Below are 22,431 nucleotides of genomic sequence, written 5' to 3' on the forward strand. Positions count from 1 at the left end.
AGGCAATTAGGTCTCCCCTGAGTCTTCTCCAGACAGAACAATACCAGTTTCCTCAGCCACTCCTCACGAGGCTTGATGGAATCAAGTGTAAGACTTGACAGCCCTACCTCCACCAACTTACACTCTAAGCTTCTACAGCTGCACACCAATGGCTTTGTACAAGTTACTCAAGAACTGTAAACTCAGGACACTAATCCTCCCCAGTCTTCCCATTAGTCTCCTTGCCCTTCTCTGGTAGCTGAGAACTTCCCATCCAAAACAAGCCTGCTTTCTACCCATTCCCTCATAGAAACTCAAACAGCTCACAGCAAAACTCTGCTGGGCTTCAGGGTTGAAGCATGAGCATCAAAAGACATTGCTGCTTCTCTCCAGACTCTGCCTCTAGGCAGCATGTATAGCAGCTGTATACATTTCCTGTCCTAAATTAAACATGCTTGCACTGCTACTGACCGCCTTCTGGATCATCCAGGCCATATACTGACTGTTAGTTCTGAAGGAAATCTTTAAATTATACTTAAATTTTTCAAACAGATCTGCTTATGAGTTAGGCGAGGACTCAAATCCAGATTTTAAAGACAAAACGATTCAGAAGTGTGCATTCTTCAATTTCCAAATCTATTCCTTTTACAGAAATATTAACAATTAACTTTGAAATATGAGAGTAAGCATACGCCTACCAATTGCAGACAACAAGCAATCAGTTGTACCCAAATGGTACAAGCATCGCTATGATTTATACAGCTATTTACTACTACTTGGCAGCAATGAAGCACCACAGCTGGAAACATTGCTGTATCAACAACAGGCTAGACTAGAGAAAAGCCTTCTCACTCAGCTAACGAACACCTGCAGCTTCCTCTGGTTCTCCACTGTGAGGCAATACCCATTCTTAGAGCTGGAAAAGTAATTAAATAATCAAGGTAATCATAACTGGCTGATAAAGCTTCACTGGCAGCTCAGACCTACCTTCACCTTCATACTAATAAACTGTTAAACATGGAAGTAATTTCTGGCAGGAAAAACAGAAGAAACTGACTGCTCAGCTAGCAATTTCTATTCAAGAAGAGAGGCTGGTAAGAGAGGTTTACATCAAAAGAACTCATCTCCTCTTACTGCTCACATATAGTCAAAAGTCTTCATCTCGGCACAGGCAAGGGAAACCTGAAAGACTCAGAGCAGCCAAAGAGAACAGCAGCTTGCCATTAAGAAGAAAAACGGATCTCCAATACCAGACATCTTAGCTTTTGGGAAAAAAATATCTAGCCTATTCATTTCTAACACCTGCTTCTTTCTGCAAATAATTCCAGAATTTCTGGGGTCCTTTCCTGCACATTCCTTGGAGTAAGTCTTTATGATTTAGTCATTATATTGAGTTGTAACAATCATCCAAGGAAATTAAAAAAAAATTACACGATACAAAAGGTGTTCTGGTGATGACTTTATTTTTCTAATATTGCTTTTGCTCAAGAACTGCCTTGGATTAGAGTATCTGCTAAAAAAACACTGGAATACTTGCCAATTATAAAAGATTTGTTTGGGATCATGTGTAATACTGCTGATTCCTTCTAATTGAAGCAAGTATCATTATTATCCAGAGATAATCCTGCATGTCACTGGAGGCAGGTGGATCAATACTCAGAAATTACTGATGTAACAACTGAGTACAAAATGCACACAACAGCAAGACTGTGTAGATTAGGGCTGTAAGGAGTTAATACAATTGCATAAAACAAATTATTGTTCTCCTTCCTTCAGTCCATTGCTATTACACTTCAGAATGCTCTCCTCTCTTTGAAATATGTGTTGATACAGCATTTATTTATGGTTTGACAAAGCAGATCAATTTGTGGCTGAAGACCTGAAGTAACACTTCCAAATCTATATTTCCTACTATCGATCCAGTGCTTGTAATTATTGTAACAATGGATTAGTAAGAGAAAAGTATTTTCATCAGAAATTTTCTGGGATGGAATTGAGTTACTGTCAGCAAACAAAGCTAATCTTTTGAACGTGCTTCCACGTTCAATGCTTCCATGTTCATGTAATGCAAAACTTTATCCAGAAAAGAATTTGCTCCTGAATATGGATCAAAATAACATCTTCAAAACAAGGGCTATTGAAAAAGAATGCAGGAGTCCTAATGGTGAGGTGCCAACCTTATACAAAAATACACAAGCCTCCAAACCTCTGGCATGGCGTAGGAGCCAGAAGAGGTCTGGCACCTGCAGATAGAGTCAGGTTGTGCACCATTTTCAGTGCTGCCTGACCCGAGACGGTTAAAATCCTTCCACTAAAGCCATCTCACCCACTCATTTATAATACTAATAAATAAATGAGAAATCTATGGCTCTGTCAAACACACTGGCTAAGAGACCAATGACCGAAAGTAGTGTTGGCCTGAGGAAACGGTTCACAGAGGACTGGAAAGATTTCTTTGTCACTGAAGAGGTATGAAAAGTCACGAATCCGAAGACTGACTCCACAGAACAGATGCTGCATTGGATAAACTTTGAATATATATGCAGAATGGTAATGCAGAACATTCCCGCAAGACTCTACAAGACTGAGAAGGATGAAAGTTAATAGCACCAAACAAAAACCTTCAAAGAAATCAATGGGAAAGCAAAGCAACGCCAACAAGCAGTTGGGAGAGTCAGGGAAAAATTCAGTCTTTGAAACAGAATGGAGTTTGTCCTGCACGTGAACACTGATAATAAAAGACTGAAAGAAATCAGCAGATTAATGTTTTCAGGATTTGCATCAGGGTTCTTGCTTTAGCAGTCTCTTCCTTGCAGATAACTAAAAGCAGACAATTAGTGAGTGCAGGAGAAATCAATGACTATAGCAATGAGATGGAAGATCTCAACTTTCTCTCCCAAAGTGAGTATGATAACGCTGAACGTTACAGTTTACAGGTGTGCTGTGAAGCTTCATTAAAATCTGTATGATGCTTTCAACATGCTTAGATTAACACCGCAACCAACATTCCCAAGGTTGAAGGAATATTAAGCATATTCAGTTTACCACTTGAAAGCCCACAATAACAGTGTTGCAAGTTGAACTTCTCTCGTACCTTTGCACTGAAGCCATCAGACAAGCTACCCAGCCCTTTTGCAATACCAAGCCATCCATAAACTGAGAACAAATCAGTCTTTCACCATCTCTCAGAGCTCCCAAGAGTACCTCATAGCCCGTGTGATTTCAGGCTATAGACTACCAGTCCAGGAGAGTGGGTTTCTACCTGTCTATTCTCTGCTTTGGCTTCCATAGTTCCTCTTTCCCAACTCCTAGCAAGATTCTGCTATTGATTTTAGGCTCTTCTAGCCCCAAACAAAGGAGGGATGACATCCCATAGAAAACCAAATCTCTACTCCCTTAGGCCAGCTTCTAAGTCAGTATCCTCTTTTGGTCCTTGGCTACCCACGATGTCCCAACGCTCCTCTGTATACAGAATGTCATATCAGGTAGGGTACTGCAATCTGTATATCCTTATCATTTTATCATCAGTCAAAAACTTCTCAGGAAGAAAAGTTTCAGAACCATTTTGCCACCCCTTAATGAGAGGAAACTCACAGTGAAGACTTTGCTTTCAGTTGCCTTGTATTATGTAATTTTTGTTTAATCCAGAACCAGAGATTACAGTACTGCTCATACTGTTACCACAAAGGATTTGTTGTTTACTAAGGATTTGACAAAGGTCTGGCTTATAAGGGCCACTCATGGTTCCCTTTGGTCTTATAACTGTGTGCAAGTGCACTACAGATAACCTCTTCTGGAAAATAACTATTTGGGCAGCTGGAATTTGCTATGATGTCATCAGGAAACTACTGTTACAATAATCCACTCCTGATGGCAAAAACAGTTCCTGCTACTTTTATGCAGTATAAGCATCCTGCAACAAACCACACTATTTTAGCAGGTGTGACTTTAAAAAGTTGAAAAATAAAACATCTGACCTGATATTAAGGGGAGTCTTTCATTTTTAAATGGGTGATACTGTATTGATCTTCTGTTTTCCTGAAACAGGAGGTGGTAAAATGCACTTCAATGCTGCTATAACAACAGGGGATCACAATAACACTATGAAGAGCATTTATGAACATTCCACTTGTATGGGCCCTTATAGAAAAAACTAAAGCTTTTACGAGAATGCTGAAATATCAAGAAGAATTCTCTTTCCATTTAACATAATAAAAAATTCACTGACTTCTATGACATTGAATGACTCAAATGTTTACAATAGCAGTTTTGTTTAACCCTTTCGAGAAATTTTGAGAAATTTGAAGCTTTGGGTCACAGAATCACAGAATGACCCAGGTTGGAAGGGACCTCAAGGATCATGAATCTCCAAACTCCCACCACACGCAGGGCCACCAACATCCCCATTTAATACTAGACCAGGCTGCCCAGGACCCCATCCAATCTGGCCTTGAGCACCTCCAGGGACGGGGCATCCACTACCTCTCTGGGCAGCCTGTTCCAGCACTTCACCACTCTCTCTGTAAAGAACTTCCCCCTGACATCCAACCTAAATCTTCCCTCCTTCAACTTAAAACCCTTTCCTCTCGTCCTGCAGTTATCTACCCTTTCAAAGAGTTGACTCCCCTCCTGATTGTAGGCTCCCTTTAAGTACTGAAAGGCTGCAATGAGGTCACCCCGCAGCCTTCTTTTCTCCAGGCTGAACAAGCCCAGCTCCCTCAGCCTGTCTTCATAGGGGAGGTGCTCCAGTCCCCTGATCATCTTCATGGCTCTCCTCTGGATCCTCTCCAACAGCTGTCTTTCTTGTACTGGGGGCTCCAGACCTGGACACAAACGAACACTCACATACTGCAAATGTAGATTTTCCTCACTTCTTTATGGAGTCACAGGTTGTAAAAGTGCCTGGTAGTCCTTTGGTATTACATGTAAATTCTGCCCTGGAGTTTCCAGGACCATGGTGGAGAAGCCTTAGGATCTATGTCCCTCTCAGTCCCCAGGGAAAGCTCTTATGAACTTCCTGATATTCATACTATTCCGTGCACAGAGCTGAGTTCAAACTTTGTTGTTCTCCAGAGGTGCTGTGGTCCGACAGAAGAAAGCCCACACTGCAAATCGAGCCTAAGCTTGAGACAACATTCTTGAGGCAAGAGGCGTTTCATGTTCTTACAAAACAGAGCAGTAATAAATAAAAAGGCAATGCATTTAAATGCCACCAATTTCTCTTTTATACATCTATAAATTGCATGTATTAAAAGAGCAAGCTAGGTAATACTTTCCCACGCCCTGCCAAGGAGGTTGTAAGGTGATGAGAAATGTTTATCATATGTGCTGGAAATACCTCTATATTAAATCACTCTGAAACTAGCTTGACAAATGCTGTTCTGATAGCAGGATAAAAAGCAGATTGCTCCTTATTATACGTGCTGTTATGTGTCAGAGAAACAATAAACCAAAGTCCATTCAATTGTTTTTATTTTTAGAGCACTGTGGTGGGAAGGAATCAGTGGCAACTTCTACCAAGCTATAAACATTCATTGATGCCTTCTGTGATGCAAGTGGTACGAACTTCAAATGAACATGGATTATCTAAATCCTTGGCTGAAATTGCAAGATGCCAGAGACAGAGTTTTTTCCTGAGGCTTCCTGCTGCAAGAAAATGTCTCAGGAGGCTTCCTTCTGATTTCTGCCCTCACCCTCCTCCACCATGAGAAGAAAACGAGAGAAACAGGCAGTAGGTTGTGACAATTACTGTATGAGCAATGGAAGTTATAGGAAAACAACTCCAGGGTGCCTGTGACTCTGCTGCCCAAAGGTCTCCTATGATACTACCTTAAATGTAACAGATATCTCTGGAGCCAAAGATGGGGGAAAATATATTTTTAAGCTGTCCTCACCCTTATAGTCTCAGCTTTGTTAAAATAAAAAGTATTCAACTGTAACATTATTCTTTCCAACTATTCCCAAGGCATAGATATTAAACTATAGCACCAGCTTAATGAAGTCTTCTGTAAGAAAACACTTAATATTCTTCTCTTTGGATCTTCCAGTATTCTCTTTATTTCAGAAGACAGAATGTGTAGGTAAGTACATCTTCTCTGAATGAATTAAGATTTGATCTCATGTTTAATACTCCATTGGTTGTCCTAATATCTACTGCATATTCTGTAATCTTTAAAGGACAATTAACCCAAGCAATTACTTTTTCTAAAATGTCAGCCAGGTCATCTACCTTTCTAGCACTTAAAAGGACCAGCATTCTCACATTACAAGTAAGTATTCAACAGTTTTTTTTTTAAACTGCAGATACTAGTCATGTTATATAGCCATGATGCTCTGAGGACATAAAACCCAGCAAGGTTTCGTGAAGACAGTAGTATTTTAAGATCAGTGTGTGCAGTTGAGAATCCTAATAAGATAAACTCTCGTCATGTCACAGGCACCCATTCATGTGCTTACATGCTCTCTAAGCTCAGAAAGGAAAATTTAAGTCAGCACCATAGTTTTAAGGCTCTAATCCTGAAAAGACTTATTCACATAAATAACTTTCAATATAGTGAACAGGAAGACTACACAAGTACAAAGTTCATCACTTGGCTAATCCAAGATAGAATCAAAGAATCATTAAGGTTAGAAAAGACCACCAAGATCCTCTAGTCCAACCATCAACTCACCCCACCATGCTGGCTAAGCATGTCCCTCAGAGCCACATCTACCTTTTTCTTGAACAGCTTTCCTTGAACACTAGAAGCATCCACTGATATCATTTAAAATATTAATATAGGCATTTTGAAGAGGACCCCAAAACAAGTATTTCCTCATTGTGACACCTCCAAAGATGTGGTCTACAATCACGCTAAAGATTTCTGCTCTTTGCCAGCCACATCTCGTTTAGTAAGTGTTTAGTTAACATCAAGGCCCATAGGTAAGGGCTCATATCAAAGTACCAGTTGCCCAAGTTGTTTCTTCATTAGTTCTTGATTTGACTAAGACGACTTAAAAATACAAATCCCAGCATATTTTGTCTGAGCTGGGCTGAAGAAAGGCAGCCAGCCAATTGTCAGAGCCTTAGAACAGCACTGCACATCCTTCAGCCAGTCTGTATTCAAGTCTGAGTACGTTGGAAGAAAAACGACCTTCAGGAGACACTCATCTTAGGATGTTTATTTACCCAAGGCCAACTGTGTGTAGCCTGCAACGTATATTCAAAAAGTTAGAAGCAGGATGAAACCCTACTTTAGGGGAAGGAATAAAAAAGAATAAACATAATCTGAGTGTCTCATAAGAAATTCATCACCCAAGGAACAATCTCACTGGGTCAGGGCCAGTGGATGAGGTCTTCAGACACATTCTTTTATTATTGTAAAGTTAGCTTCTTAGTAAATAAAGCTTTTGTCAGCAATTGAATAAACATTTCTCAACTGATTTGTCTCAATCCTACCATATTCTGCTGGAAGTCATGTTGCACAGAAAGCCTGAAATCAGCTCTTAGCAGCAGCAAAAGATTAAAGCATCAATTTTTATGCCCTGTATCGACATAAAATTTCACTGAATTAAAATATCATATACAAGGTGGTGTCAGTGGCTGCAAAGACAGGGAACACTATTAAATAGAAGTACCCTGTCACTGCAAACTTAGTTTTTGCTTTAGGAGTTGCCCTAATTATCCTTTCCTGTTACACACGTGCACCAAAAACAAAAAACCAAACAACAAACCAGCCTTCTCACCTTACATGACTATGCTTCTAAACTAGCCTTGCTACCTTTGTCTGGGCCTTAAAGCAAGATGTATTCACACCAGCTGATCCTCTCCCGCTGGTTTTTCTCTAACGCATTCTCCATTTTCCCCTGTATATCCAAAGGCCTTGCAGGCTTTCTCTATTTGTTAGAATAAAAACACCACAGTGCTGCTATGTTTTCTGTGACAAACACCTCAGAGATGCATCCACCAGTGTCTGCCTGCACAGACTAATGCAGTACCAGGGACCAAGCTTACAACACTGCTGCTCATTCTCAGACTGTTCCAACTCACAGACTCAGAACTGTGTGACAACCTAAAGCTGCAGAAAAGAAAAGCTCAGCATTTTCTATTTCAAGGCATTTTTAGCACCCACCATTCAGAAGCGTTCCTAGATTCCATCTAAGAAATGGACTACTGCTGCACTACATTTATGAACTCTTTCAAATCCAAACTTCTACACAGAATGAAAACGCATCACATAAAGCATTCCTGCGTTTCAAAGTGCTCTGTTGTCCCCAAACAATTTTCAGACCATTCTATTAGATAATTAAGCCATTTGAGCCAAGAGATTCTGCGGCCTGCAAAGCCATTTGAAAAGTCATTTTCAGTGCTGGGATGTTCCTGACTTCCAGAGTGGTGCTCACATGGGATATATAATAAATAAAAATAGACCAGTTCTGGTTTAACTCATAGGAAAATACCAAACAGTGCACAGGAGCTTATTTAGTAACAAACACCCCCAAGATTTTAGCAAGACCTGACAACTTACAGTGAAAAGAACTTCATGAAATCACTTAACACAACCTATTTAGTAGTGTAATAACTTGTCATGCTGGGTCAAGGCAGAGGGCCAGCTCGCTACTGCAGGCAAAAACAGATGCTTAAAAAACAGGATTAGAAACAGAATAGTTCAAAGCAATCCTTCCTCTGACAGGTTGTCCTGATTTCTGGCAATCTGTTACTCAGTAATATCCTGAGAAAAAGGCGTGTCATATTTGACAGCCACGGTTGATAAATAAGGAATCAATTATTTGTCATGTCTTAAGACAAGCAGTGGTGTTACCCAATAGAAAAGGATTATCAGGAAGCAGTTTTTAGAAAGGAGATGTGCTTTTGCAAGGTACTAGGTTAAATTGTAGAAGTCACTGCCATAGGCTGCTGTGAAGGCTAAAATTATAAATGAGGTGAAAATGGTTAGATGCAATTATGGGCGATCCATCCATCCGTCCACAGCATTCATTAATTTATACCTTTCTTTTTGCATCATCTCTTTCCCATCTCTTCTTTTAGCTGAAGAATCTCATTTTATTTTATCTCTTTTCCATTTCTCATCTTTGTTCTATTTCATGGAAACAATTTCAGTTCTGACATTTACTTTCCAGGACGGTCAGAACTGCACATAAGATTCAAGATACAGGCACAGAGAAAGTAAGTGAATTTATACTGTTTTCAATTTTTTTTTTTTTTTTTTTTTTTTTGAGTTTTAACATTTTCTGACCAGCAATGAGATGATATTTTCAGAGAACTACCACAGCAGCTTGTCTTTCCCAGGAAGCAATAATTTATTTAAAGCCCTTCATTCTATATACTTCCCCTTCCCCCCCCCCCCCCATGTTCATTGCTTTGAACTTGGATGGATTCTCTACTAAAATAAAACAAAAACACACCCAAACATTACCTATGCTAGTCACATGAAAAAAGAGAAATCAAGGTAATGTTAGAACTCAATACTAAAAAAATTAAATGAAAACTCACAATGCAAAAGCTGTAGGATAAACAGTGTTACATTTTAAATGCTTCACTATGTGAGATACTGCAATGAAAGAAGGAAGGCTCTTCAAATTTATTTTTATTGTTTAAATCAGATAATGCTGCTTTTGAATGGCCAGCATCAACCAGCTTTTACTTCAAATACAGATAAATTAGCCTTTATTACATCCATCACAGCAAATCTGACATTCTAGTTTGTACTACAGCAAGTATTTGTGGTCCAACTGATATAAAGTAGGTTGTGCTCACAGCTTAGGAATCTACAGAAGGGATACAAACACCATTTCAGTAGCAAAGCAAAGTTACATATTCATTTCTGTGAGAAGCTCATGAGTTTTCCAGTTTAAAAATAACTTATTCATAATTCATCCCAAGTAAATATTAGACTATTCACATTGGTAATGAACCTGGCAATTCCAAATGTGTGATACATTAAATAATGATACTATTTAGCAGAATTAAGTTTTGTACTACTTCAAACTTGGAAAGTAAGCACATTTCCTTTACCATGACCCTGAGGATCTTCAGTTAAATAAGCATGCACAGACACTAATAATAAGATGAAACCAGTCTAGTTTGGTGCTAACTCGCATTCGGTCTCATATCACACCTGAACCCCGTTTTCACATAGAACCAGGTCCCTAGAGCTGAGGTAAAGCAAGCTGCTGACATCACAGGCCACAGACAGAGCCTGATGTTTTCTCTTCCATTGACAGTAGCACACGACTGAACTAACAAACTGCCGTAGATGGATGTATCCATTTATCAAATCTCCTGAGATAAGAGCTCTAGGAATACAGTAGGACAGAAGAGACAGAAGTTCCCACTCTACACTATGCAACCAGCTGAGAAGCCCAGGGCACCCATGGCTCTTATACTGCTTTGCACAAGTAATGTCATACGTTGTCTGAAGCTGCATCTCCCTGCCCATGTTCTCAGTACTAAAGCCAAGAGAGAGAACATATAGGCCAGAAAAAGCATAGTAAAAAGCCAATTAATGACAGCAACTCCGAGCTCTGACATGTCTGAATGCTGCATTTTTTTAACTCAAGTTCTTTACACAAATTCTTTACATTGGACCAAACCACATCAAATAGAGATCTGAAATATTTTAGTCAGTTGTGCCTTTTCAATTACTTTACCTTTTCTTTCAGCTGTGCTGCTGTTCTGCCCTTTCTGCTTTCCATCCCTCTGCTATAGAGATTTGCATTTACTAGTCATTCATTTCTATTTATCTTCAATGACGCATTTGTCCACAGTGCAATTTCTTGTTTGATTCCTCCATAACCTGTAAAAGAAAACAAACAGTGAGAACAAAGCCTTCAAACGAAACCTCCACAGACTCTGAGCATTCCACAATTAGAAAGTACTTCTTCATCAGCTGTAACAACACAAGTTCATGATCAATAGGTCTCAAAGATGTAACAGTACATGTAGAATCACAGAACTGTAACTGCTGGAAAAGATTCTAAGCTTGCCAAGTCCAACCCCCAACCCCACGGTGGCTCTCAGTGCCACATCCACCCTTTCCTTGTACACCTCCAGGGACGGTGACTGCACCACCTCCCTGGGCAGCCTGTGCTGCTGCACCACCACTCTTTTGGAGAAGAAATGTTCCCTAATACCCAACCTGAACCTCCTCTGGCACAGCTTGAGGCCATTCCCTCTCATCCTATGCCGTTACCTGGGAGAAGAGCCCCCCATCTGGCCACAGTCTCTCCTTTCAAGCAGTTGTAGAGCAGCAATAGAGCCTTGCAGAGCTGAAGAGTTTCCAGAGGGAAATGTGTGCGTGTGAAAGACTGATATAGAAGAATCTACATATATGCAAAAATAAGATACTTGGTGAACAATTATTTACTCAGTAGTCATTTCACGAGCTTTAAGAATTAGCTGAGGCTATGTTACCAGGGTAAAAGGTTAAAAATACATTTGATTAATACGTTTTCATACTCACCAGAAAATTTTGATCGGGATGGAAAACTCTGAGATGAACAGCAGCATTCACGTGGTGAAACAACGGAGAGTTTTCCACGAGGACGGTGCAGGCTGGGTGCACGAGCAGCCCACACGGGCAGGTGGGATCGCTCAGGACAGGCAACCGCCCGCTAACGCGGCGCCCACGGCTCCACAAACACTCAGGAGCCGTGGGCCGCCACCAGCTGCTCTCTGCGAGGGACCGGGGCACGAAGAGAGGCTCCCAGCAACAGAAACCGGGCGCCACAGGCCCCGACCGGCTCCCACCTGCGGCCGGGGAGGCCCCGGTTACCCGGCAACGGCCGCCGCCACGGGGCAGCACCGGCCTCCCTCCTCCGCCGCCCCGCCCCGCCGCAACGCGCCGTGCCCGGGCTGCGGCACGATGGGCGCTGAGGGGAGGAGAGCTCTGCGTGTTCCCTGGAGCGAGGGATCCTGGCTGAACGGAGCCCTGGGGATGGCTGCAGGGCAAGTGGGGAGCTGCGCAGGAAACAGTTTGAGGCAGAGGCGGTACGGCTTTGTTAGCAGTGAGAGCAGAACTTGCGCTGTTGGCTCCCCAGCAACATGCTGTGCTCACCCTGCTCATCATCTCCTGTTGGAGAGCAATGTGGCATCATCCCAGTTCTTCTTCGCTGTTCAAGCCCTGGTATGAATAAAGAACACAGTGATTTCAGGAGGTTGGGGTCTTCTGGGGCATCCCCAAGCGAACCATACTGACCTCCTGTTACAACTGGAAACATCAAGGTGGTGGAAGGGCAATACAGAAGAGTAACAGCAAAGGGACTAGCATGGGTGAGACCATACTTCAAAGGAAAAGTAAAGGTGCTCACCCACCCCCCAAAGAGCTAGGCTTACAGAAAAGACTCCACAAGGAAGAGATCCCCAACCAGAGATCCTTCCCCAGTGGCAGTCAGCCCTTAAATGAGGTCTAAGAGGGGTAACACAGCTGAATTTCCTTCACCTGTGCTCCCAGGGCTGACCGGGTCTTCCCCAGGTGCTCAATCAGTGGTTCAGGCTGTGACCCAACAGTTCCCATATGCTTCCTGAAGCAAATCTTCATCCCATCTATGTTAGGCAAGATGGTTTGTTTCTGCTCAACTAAGAGCTTGGGCATGAAGACATGAAGCCATCGCTGCTACATACATCCCCAGCATGGACAGGCTAGCATACAGGATTCATTTCTTTCTGGAGCCCAAGAGCTCACTGGGCATCTGTAGACCCACATAAACTAAGCACATAACAGCCCTTCTTCCATTCTCCAAACCAAACTTGTTTACTTTCCCTTAATGTGATTGATTTTAAAAACTAAAAGACTGAAGCACAGTACAGTCAGTTTTCGCAGCTCCGCCAAGAGGGAGTAATTAATTAAACCAGGTTAATTCCATCATCAGACTCGTGTTCATCAATTAGATTTACCTATTCAAAGACACGCGTTCCCTGATCTTTCAGACTCATCACAATATACTCATTCAGAACATTACTCTTGCCATTTCACTTGCAGTTATGAGGAACCTTTCCATACTTTAGGTACAGGACTCATAGATCTGGCACGTAGGAAAATGAGATCACACCCACGGCAGTCTCACTTAAAAGCTTGATTTTTCAGGAGCTCGCTTTCAGGATGATTGCTTCAGTTTTGCTGGGAGCAACCCCTAGTAGTATTTCTTTTGGGGATAGGAAGGTGGGTCTGGAGGGGAGACCTGAAGGCCTGCCTGCTGTTAGGAGAAATGGGGGTTTTGAATATGCAGCTTGCATACATACATATACCCACAAAATATGTACTGTACCTTTGCAAGGATGCTGAAGCACAGCAGCTGCTGGAGGATTGCATCATCATTTCCTTTGCAACAAAATGAAATTCACACCAGAGTCTGGAAAACACTACCTTAAACCACAGATCAGGAAACGTGTTCCCTCCCCTCTTGCAAGGTCTGACAGTCAATTAACGTCAGAGAAAATCACCAGGGGTCTGTGTTTCCCAAGTGATGAGCATGCTCAGCTTCACCTGGTGTCACTGCCTTCCAGCTGCCCTACCTTAGTAGGAAGGAAGGAGGTGGGCCTCAACGTGCTCCACAAAGACAGCACGATCAGTGAAAACAACACCAAGTGAAGTATATTCCCCTTGAATTTCATTCCCAACTTTGTCACTTACTTTCTGGATAACAAGTCACCTTGACTTGCTTTCCCCCTTCTTAGCTTGCATTTTCTTAATGTTATCTACACAGCTAGTACATAGTGTATGCACGCCTCTGCATGGTAGCTTATTTCTCCTCCATTTTTTTGATGAAATAACGTTGTTATAGCCAACCCAGGCTGAACTATTTGAAACTAATCAAAGAAGAAATGCATCTTTCCATCACTGAGCCAGAGAAAACCTGGCACAATTTCAGAGTAAATACAGGAGCTTTATGCCTGCGCTGCTCAGAGTTACTGTAATTGTTCTGGCACGGCTCCCAGAGCTGAGCTAAGGTCAGTGAGAAACCTGTGAATTAATAACTATGGAGCTGAAGTGATCTCTATCCAGGAATCACGTTGTACATACATGAAGCTTTATAGCAGTTATGCTGCAGTTCTGCCACAAGATGTTTAAAACCTTTAAATTATGGTACTAACAAATGGTGTACCCGGTCAGAGATGTTGGACCTGATTTTGATCTCACCATTGCAGGAGTGCCACGAACTAGAACAGGTTAGACTGGATTAATTATATTGATGCAATGCAAATGAACAGGGATCAGGCAAAACGTTATCTGAAAACCAAGCCTGATCAGACATGCTATTCCTTTGGAGTCTTCTGAAGAAGAGATACAACTGTCCTTAAGGCTTTATCCAGTCACAGTGTATCCAAAAAGCAACCAGTCACTCTACTACCTACTAATAAATATTGTTGATTAAGTGCCAACTGCTGTTGATACTTGTATAATTAACATTTAGGAATTACGCTGCACTACACCTTAGAAATACAGGATAAGAAGGGGCTTTCTGGCTAGGGGATCCAATTGTACTGCAGGTAACCACATCAAAGTCACTTAGATACCTGCCAGTCTCCTCTTCCTCCTCTTAGTAGCCTCTCTCTGATTGTTACAGACCTCCTAAATTATAGACTGTAATTATTTATTGCTGGTTTATACCTATCTGTTCTTTTGCCAAAATATTTTCCAGCTAAAAATAACTCCTCTCTGATATTTGTTTTCCTGATATATTTATAGGGCCCGCCCTCATCACATCTTGACATTTATATTGCTAAGTCATACTAGCCAAACTCAAAATCTTCCATCATTAGAGGCAAGCTCACAATTTCTATTATCACCCTGGTTTTTCTTTTCTAGCTTTTTTTCCTTGAAGGTAGGTGACCAGAATAGCATCCTTTACTCCATGTGTCTTATACGGTGGAATATATACTATCCTATCTTGCTGGAAATGCCATGCCTGGTATATCCTGAGATCGCGTTATCAAGGTCACAGCAAATTGGTCATCTGTAATCATAAGCTGTTGAGATGAGGCTCCTCTCTGTTTTTGTCCTCTCTGGGAGAGTGGGACTCCCCACTTCAGTATGTAAGTAAGTGTGTGACCTTGCACTTTGTATCGCTATGTTTTATTCTATTCTTATCACTCTGTCCCCTTTTTCCAGCCTTCCTCCGATGATGTGGCTTAATCATTATCAAACATCATTATCATGCTTCTGTGTTTTTTTTCAAAGGGCAATAACAGAAACAGAGATGAGTATTGCCCAGAAGAACTCTCACTGCAGACTTTCAAATGTTCTCCGTTTCAGCACAACCTTTTCTTCCCACCAGCCCCATTACAAGGGGTGGCTGTAATCCACCCTTGGGAAACTCCTGCTATGTTTTCCATTGTCTTTAATTATGCTTTCAGTTAAAATTTCTTTTAAAACATTATGTGCTATTGAGGTTCAGACTGATGGGTGTGTGTAATCCCTATTTTTATATCATCCCAAATGTGATGATTTTAAGATCAAGGCAAAAATTACTCAGTGCCAGATTAAAGTGCATTAAACTCCTGAAATTTTGCTTTCTCCCTGGATAACTCCAATTTCTGAGTTCAGTTTTCATTAACCATCCTACTACTGCCACGGTGTTATACATTTGCTCAGGGACATGATTTAGCAGAGGGTTGTTAGTTATTTAGGTAGTATGGTTAGGTTGTGGTTGGACTCGATCATCTTTAAGGTCTTTTCCAACCTGAGCAATTCTATGATTCTATGATGTGGATTGAAAGCAGAAGAATGGGAATTTGGTTGTTAGTCCATACTTGGGATATCTTCAGGCTTGCCCCATTCTGATTTGATTTTCAATTTTTCATACTTTGTACCAAAAAAAGGTGTCAATGTGGCAAACACTAGCAGGTGAAATACATCAGATATGGTAAAAGCTGTGCCTCCAAAAGCTTATTATCCCAAGTAGCTAATGTAGAACAAATATATTCACTACCATTTTATACAGAGCAAAAACAAAACTAAGGTAAGAGTAATTTAAGCTGTGGTTCTGACTTCCCCCATTCAGACTGCTGCTCTGCTGGACCATTCTCTCATGTTCCTGTATGGCAGAATACTTTCTACCTTTGTAATTCTTGTGTTGATCAAGAACTAGAAATTACCATGGCATTTTCAAAAATTCAGCCAAGACCCCTGGAAAGGGCCTTGTTTGAAGCCTTGGGTATGGTATTAACCTCATGATTTCACATGCTTGAAGTCACTGTGTTCGTAAGATGATGTAAGAACAGTTTTGCTCACGGCAGGTGCTCAGGATACCATCATCAGAAGCAATGAATGAGGCTGGGTGGGAGTTAGAACTGATCCAAAGATCCAGAGGAAGACAGAAATCCGTGAATTGAATTTATTCTGCTGTAACTGCATCTGGCAAGAAAAGAAAAGGCAGTGAGATGATCCAGTTAAAAAACATTTTCTCTGACTCACCAGATCCAAGCATTTGTTTTTGCTCCTTTTCACAGGCTTACGCAAATTCATAAAGTACAACCTTAAAGGAAAGCTTCATCAGGCAACATATGGCATTTCATACAAAGCTGTATCTTTTCAAGCTGAACTAGACCTAAAAAAAAAAAAAGTAACTAAATTTTTTGAACATTTTAACTCACAGTGAAACACTGGCAGTCGTGATTTTTCTTTGTCCCTACTATTGACTGGAAAGCAATAAAAGGCAGCAAGCTGCACCTTCCAACAGAGGATGGTTTCTTAGAGAAAAGGGAAACTTACAGCAAGCTTCAAATGTGATGCTGCTGGTTTGTACTGTGGGGATGTCTCATTAACCTAAGTCTTGAGCAGGTTCAGCTCTGCTGCAAAGAAGAAACTCCAATGGAATTCCACTTACACTCAAGCAATCCCCAGTGCCAATGCCAGCCTAGTGGGTTTTTTCTTCCCTTTGCATTATTGCTTTAGAAAGACAGAATTTGGTTTGTGACAAAGTGACTCTACCCAGAAATGGCTGTGTTAATGTGTGGTTGAGGCAACTGATCAGAGTGAAAGACATGAAGTAATGAAAGTGAAATGGGGCACTGTATTAAAACTTAAAATGACAAGTCAGAACATCCTAATTCCAGCAGAGCTTATCTCCTAATTCTGTCTTAGTTTAACTAAGATTTGTAAATAAATAAATAAATAAGGAGAAGATTTCTCTCCTGACCCATTTTAGGAAGAGGGAAACAAAATTTTCTTAATATGAAAAAAGTATATATTGAGAGCCTGGAAAACATGCTTGAATTCCCTTGCTTATATCATTCATGACTCAAGATGAACCAAAATTAACTTGAAATGTCTGTGTATAAAATAAAGATCGTTGCTTTGTGCTTCTCCTCAAGGACATCTACCTTTCTCCTCTTCTTTTTTGACAACCCATTTCCAGTGTTGAGGAGCCCAGGGTTGTTATCTGCACACATCTGCTCTTCCTTCTGCTATCCCACTGCACAGGACATATATAGAGCCACCCTACAGCATACAGACAATCAGTTTAGCTGAAGAATTGATAGTTACAAAACTTGTAAAAACTGTAGCACTACTATAGAGGTTTCATTTAAGTTAGGGTCTTCACTGTTCACAAATCCCAAGCAAGAGGTGGTCTTACTGAGATGGCTTAAAAATGGTTGGCTTACAATAAAAATATAAAAGGAATACTGCTGGCTGTGGAGTTAATGCACTTGGGACACCGAAGGCCTCTTGTTGATGCTATTTATAATTCACACCTGGTCCACATTGTTGGTGGTCTTTGCATTTCTTCTGGGATGAATTCCACGGTCAATGACCGAGTTACAACTTTGTTTCCAACATTATACTAAGAGAAAACCTGGTGTTGGAAAGAATTTAAGGTCAATGTCTGTTTTGCCATAGCTTTTTAGGAGCAGCACTTGTTCTCTGCAGTGTGAGGAAAACTTGTGATCTCACTGTGTTTATAGTTCTGTTTTGCCAGGCAGGCATTAGCTGTGAAATTCATCGAGTTGTCTTCAAGCAGTGAAGCAGCAGCTTTGCAGCGTGTGCTTGCTTTTTGTGCTAGTGCAAAGCCACCACAAAATGCCACCAAATCAGAAAGGTTTATAGTCCCTTGTCATCAGTGTGGCAACACACAATGTGAAGCAGTGGAGAAACTGGACCTTTTAAAAAAATTAATCAGTTCAAAGCACCAGTCTGCAGGCAATTGCACTGCTTGTTTGCACTATTTTGCAAAGTTTTAAGCTTACTCTGCATGCAACTCATGTACACCCAGGCTTTCAGCCATCACTCCCAAAAGCACTGTTAGAAGCCACATTACAAACAACAGCTTTGACAAAAGTACTTCACAAGTCCCAGGACATAGTGTCCAGCAGTGTAGGGAGGAAACCAGCATGTAGATTTGCTGTCAGGCAGTTCTGCAGGCTGCGTTTGGGCTGGAATGAACCCGGTGTACCCCTCCTGAACATTCCCATGCACACCTCTGTCATCCTAGTGTCTGTATCTGAGGAGATGTGGCTCTCTATCCTCACATACAAAGAGCCAAATTGCTTCTTTTGCCTTAAATGCCATTCCAAATGGTCCCTGGGGCATTTCAGCTCCACAATCTACTCAGCGATTTGTGCTTGCTTTTGACTTGGCTGTGATGAATGAATTGAGCAAAGACAAAAATGGTTGGGCTTGGACTTCCTATTTGCTCTGTCAAAGGAACCCTTGACTCTATACATCTGCTTCTGCTTTCCATTCTGTAGTGCACAGCCTGAATCTGAGTCCAGCAAGAGCTTCACAGGAATGAAAAATAAGGCAACTCACCACCATCCCATGCTGGGATTTTCCCTAAAATTTAAAGATCTCATGTTCCCTTTCCCATTGGAAGTCTTTTTGGAAAGCTTAGGGATTCGTCTGTATTTGGGTCACTGAATTGCATAACTTCCCCATCAGTACTAGCTAGCAGAAGGAAGCCTATGCTTATAAAGAGGGAAGGATGTTTCCATGTTGTAAAACTGACAGGAGAGGCTTGAATTCCAAATATGCTCCTTACAGCCCTGGCTCTGATTTTGCATAATGTATGCTCAGAAAAAGGACTGTGTACTTTGTTATTCCAGCAGCTAAGTTAGATTAGCGCTGACAGAAGATGGATTATTGGTATGCTCCTGTACTTTTCATACGCTGTCAGTACAAGTTAGCTCTGTTACATATTTCAGCACACCAGGTGAAACAAAGACAATTGCTCAGGTGGTATTTCAGAGTATCGAACCACAGAACACATCACAGTCCATGCAAATCTCACATCTACCTCCAACTCCCCACCTGACAACCCGCTTTCAAGGATACAGCACGTGGCAGTGGACGTGACATGCTGTCTGCTGTGGGGCCTCCAGCATTGCTTGCAGATCAGTTCTTTGGCTGTGAACTCTGCAGTTCATCACTGCATGATTACACCGTTAGCTAAACACTCCATCCCAGCATCCTCTTTACTCGAAACACTGTAAAAGAGACCCTGGGGTAAATCCCTGCAGTGGTTTATCAGAAACTCCCAGTTCCTGAGCTGAATATTCCGCCTGTGCAGATCCCTGCCGCAGAAAACAGAAATAAGGATGGAAGCATCTCATGACTACAAACTACTGTTGTCTGTAGGACTGTCTTGCAATACTGTGACTCATCCCCACTCACTTCCTACAGCCCAAGCAAAGACCTTGCACTTCCAGACCTGCCCACCACTGTCAGCAACAGAGACAAGCTTTTGACAATTTCCTTTCCAATTTGGATCTGAACATTTGGAAAATATAAAGGGGGCAAACCCATGGTGGATTTATATATGACTGTGTCTGATATAATAGGATGCTGAGACGTGACTCATGCCATACACTGAGATGAGCAGTTCATGTGTTTCAGTAGCATTTCACAAAAATCAAGAATAAAATGGAAAATTTGAATCCAGCTCCTCTCTGAGCGCTAATCTGTGTACCATGTTTGGCTCTGCTAGTTTTTTACTGGAGGCCAATATGGATATACACATCTAAAATACTACCAAGTGGGGATGTGAAATGTGGGCACTCATAACACATCACCACAAACCTGTCCTTCTCTGAGCACCCAGAGCAGTCACTTCTGATGCCATGCAGTAGCTGGGCTATCACAGGGACATTCATTAACCATTCACAGTAATCTTGCACATCAAACAGTGGCAGCTGGCTAATTTCTAAGTAATCAGTTGATTATTCTCTGCAGTAACAGGTCAGGGTTAGCTAACAGGGTTAAACTAGTACAAAGAGCACATTTCCTTTAGTGTCAGTGGAAACACAGGTGTGCACCATTCAGCTGTGCTCACTGTTTACCAGCTAGCTCCGCAGAAGGCAGATGCTGAAGGTGCACAAGCCACTGGAATGCAACAGGTAAGGAAAGAGATTAGAGTAGGAAAAGTCTCCAACTTGGTCGCAGCAATAACTGAGTGCCTTCAGCCAGGAAATTCTTAACCCTGCTTGTGCAGGAACTTTATAGCATCTTCCCTGCACAGTGAGCCCTAATGGTTACAAATACCTGTGGCACACAGACACAGGCAGGTGATTTGGTACATGCAGAGCACCCGCTGGCCCTTCAATAGGTGCCATCATATTGCAGCACAGAGTATGATATCAGCAACTGTGAAATGCTTCTGGGAGAAGCGTGGCAGCCAGCAGGCAGATTTGCCTGCACAGTCACTGCACCTGGCAGTGCAGCTTATATTACACTCCAGCCTCCCCACGGATATCAAGCCATCTACGGACTGAGCTGTTAGATGTTCTGGGAACCTTGGGCTCAGGATGGGGGCATGCTGCTTGCTGCTATATCAAAGCCATCTGAATAAGGTTTAGTGATGGACTTGAAGTTCATTTTTCTGCTCTCAGAACGAGAGAGACATTCTGTCATCAGTGGGATCATTAATATCAGTGCCAGCAAGCTTCAGATCGCATCCCTTTCTCTGAGTGACACAAAGGGAGCAAGGAGCACTGAGTGATTTTTTGCTGAGCTGAAAGCTGAGCTCCCCTGCACTGAATTGCAGCATGCAGGCGGTGGGAGTGGGAGGGTGCACACAGGCAGAACTCCCTGCTCTGAGCCTAGCAGGTTGGCATCTTGCCCAAGCCCTACATTTGCTTAAAACGCAGCCTGGGATTGTCTTGAGACAATTTGATGGATACTGTGAGGGTGCTGGAGGCAAGAGAAGACAGAAAAATGAGGGATCTATCGGCAAGCTGGCCTAGTCCCTCCAATTTTTAATGCAAGCTCTCCATTTTGGTAAATATACTCTGCATGCTACCATAGATAGTATATGGTTATAAGTGTGGTAGTGTGAGAAAATGGTGTAATATCTGAAGCGAAAGTTCATTTTTCATTTATGGATCACATTACACATGTGTGGTAGTAACATCCAAGTAATAAAATCATTTATTTCTGCAAACAAGTAATCCACATTTATCTTACTCTTTGACCTCCCTTAAAATATGTCTATTGCATCTTCTCTATTCAGATTGTTTTTAACCTTACAAAGCTCCTTAAGCTTCTGGAATTTTGATCATCAATTGCCAACAACAGCACTTACTAAACTGAAGCCTGAACTAACTACATTAATAAAAACTCAACACTTGCTCTTCCTGCAAACCAGATTTCAACAACACTCTTTTCCTCTTCTCCCTTGTCTGCCTCTGTCTGAAAAATATGCGAGACCATTTGCCAGAGTTAATTTTTAATAGTGTCCTCACTGCTGCAGTGAATGAAGTCATTTATTATCCAGCAAGCTAACACGCTAGGCAATAACAAATGCTGAAGAAGGTGACTCAGGAATGAGCACCCGGCCTGAGCTTTACCTTCCCACCTGTCTGATGGCTCAGCACAAAGGGCTGAGCACGGCATGCTGATTTACCATACACTAAGGCTTCATTCTGGGGACTCCTGGATTCAAGGCACGAGGCCAGCTAGTTTTATTTACTTTGTAGTCATGTGTGCATGTACACAAGTGGAGCTGCAGCAGGCTGCGTGGCCCTCCCCTCTGCCTGGGCACTCTTCTCTAATAAAGGAGGTTAATATTCCCCCTGAGTGGTCATCGCTGCTGTGGGAATGTGGCAGCTCAGGCAGTTTGGCCTTAAATGTGCTTTGTGATCTCTGTCAGACTGGAGCTCAGCCCACCCACCTGTAAAACAGGTTTAATGGCTGCTAGCTTTTCTCCAGAAATGCTAGAAGGATTACTTCATGTCTGAGATCTTTACATGAGAGCTGCTCGGTGATAGAGAGCATTTTAAAAGAGTGACTGGAAATCAGTGCATGTGGGAATGACCGCAGAAGCAGCACTCTTCTCATCCCATTACCTAAGAACCTCAAAAAGGCTGAGATGCAGATGATTCAGAAACTGAGGGAGAAAGTGATTTTGAGTCAGTTATTAAGTAGGATTCATATTGGCTTTACTGTTCCAGGATGTACAGGTTTGGAATGCAGAATCTCTTTTGCCATCTCTTTGGAGTGAAATAGAGTTCTCTCATGC

At 41.8% G+C, this 22,431-nt stretch overlaps 1 protein-coding gene across 4 annotated transcripts in view; it reads right to left on the reverse strand.

Annotated features, from left to right (window-relative positions):
* Nucleotides 1-13,193, reverse strand: part of LRRC56 (leucine rich repeat containing 56) — a 65,483-nt gene extending 52,290 nt beyond the window's left edge. The window contains exons 1-4 of one of the 4 annotated variants that reach the window (XM_090140663.1): nt 12,177-13,188; nt 11,442-12,101; nt 11,172-11,301; nt 10,630-10,775 (exon numbers count right to left, since the gene is read on the reverse strand). In XM_090140663.1, coding sequence (XP_089996789.1) covers nt 10,630-10,674 — 45 coding nt within the window. In that variant the 5' untranslated portion in view covers nt 10,675-10,775; nt 11,172-11,301; nt 11,442-12,101; nt 12,177-13,188. Of the gene's footprint in view, nt 1-10,629; nt 10,776-11,171; nt 11,302-11,441; nt 12,102-12,176 lie in introns of all 4 variants that reach the window. The other 3 variants (XM_090140664.1, XM_090140662.1, XM_031608953.2) reach the window with 3 other exon arrangements.
* Nucleotides 13,194-22,431: the final 9,238 nt, after the last annotated feature.

The sequence above is a fragment of the Phasianus colchicus genome, chromosome 5 (genome assembly GCF_987193195.1).
Source record: "Phasianus colchicus chromosome 5, bPhaCol1.hap1.1, whole genome shotgun sequence".
NCBI lineage: Eukaryota > Metazoa > Chordata > Aves > Galliformes > Phasianidae > Phasianus > Phasianus colchicus.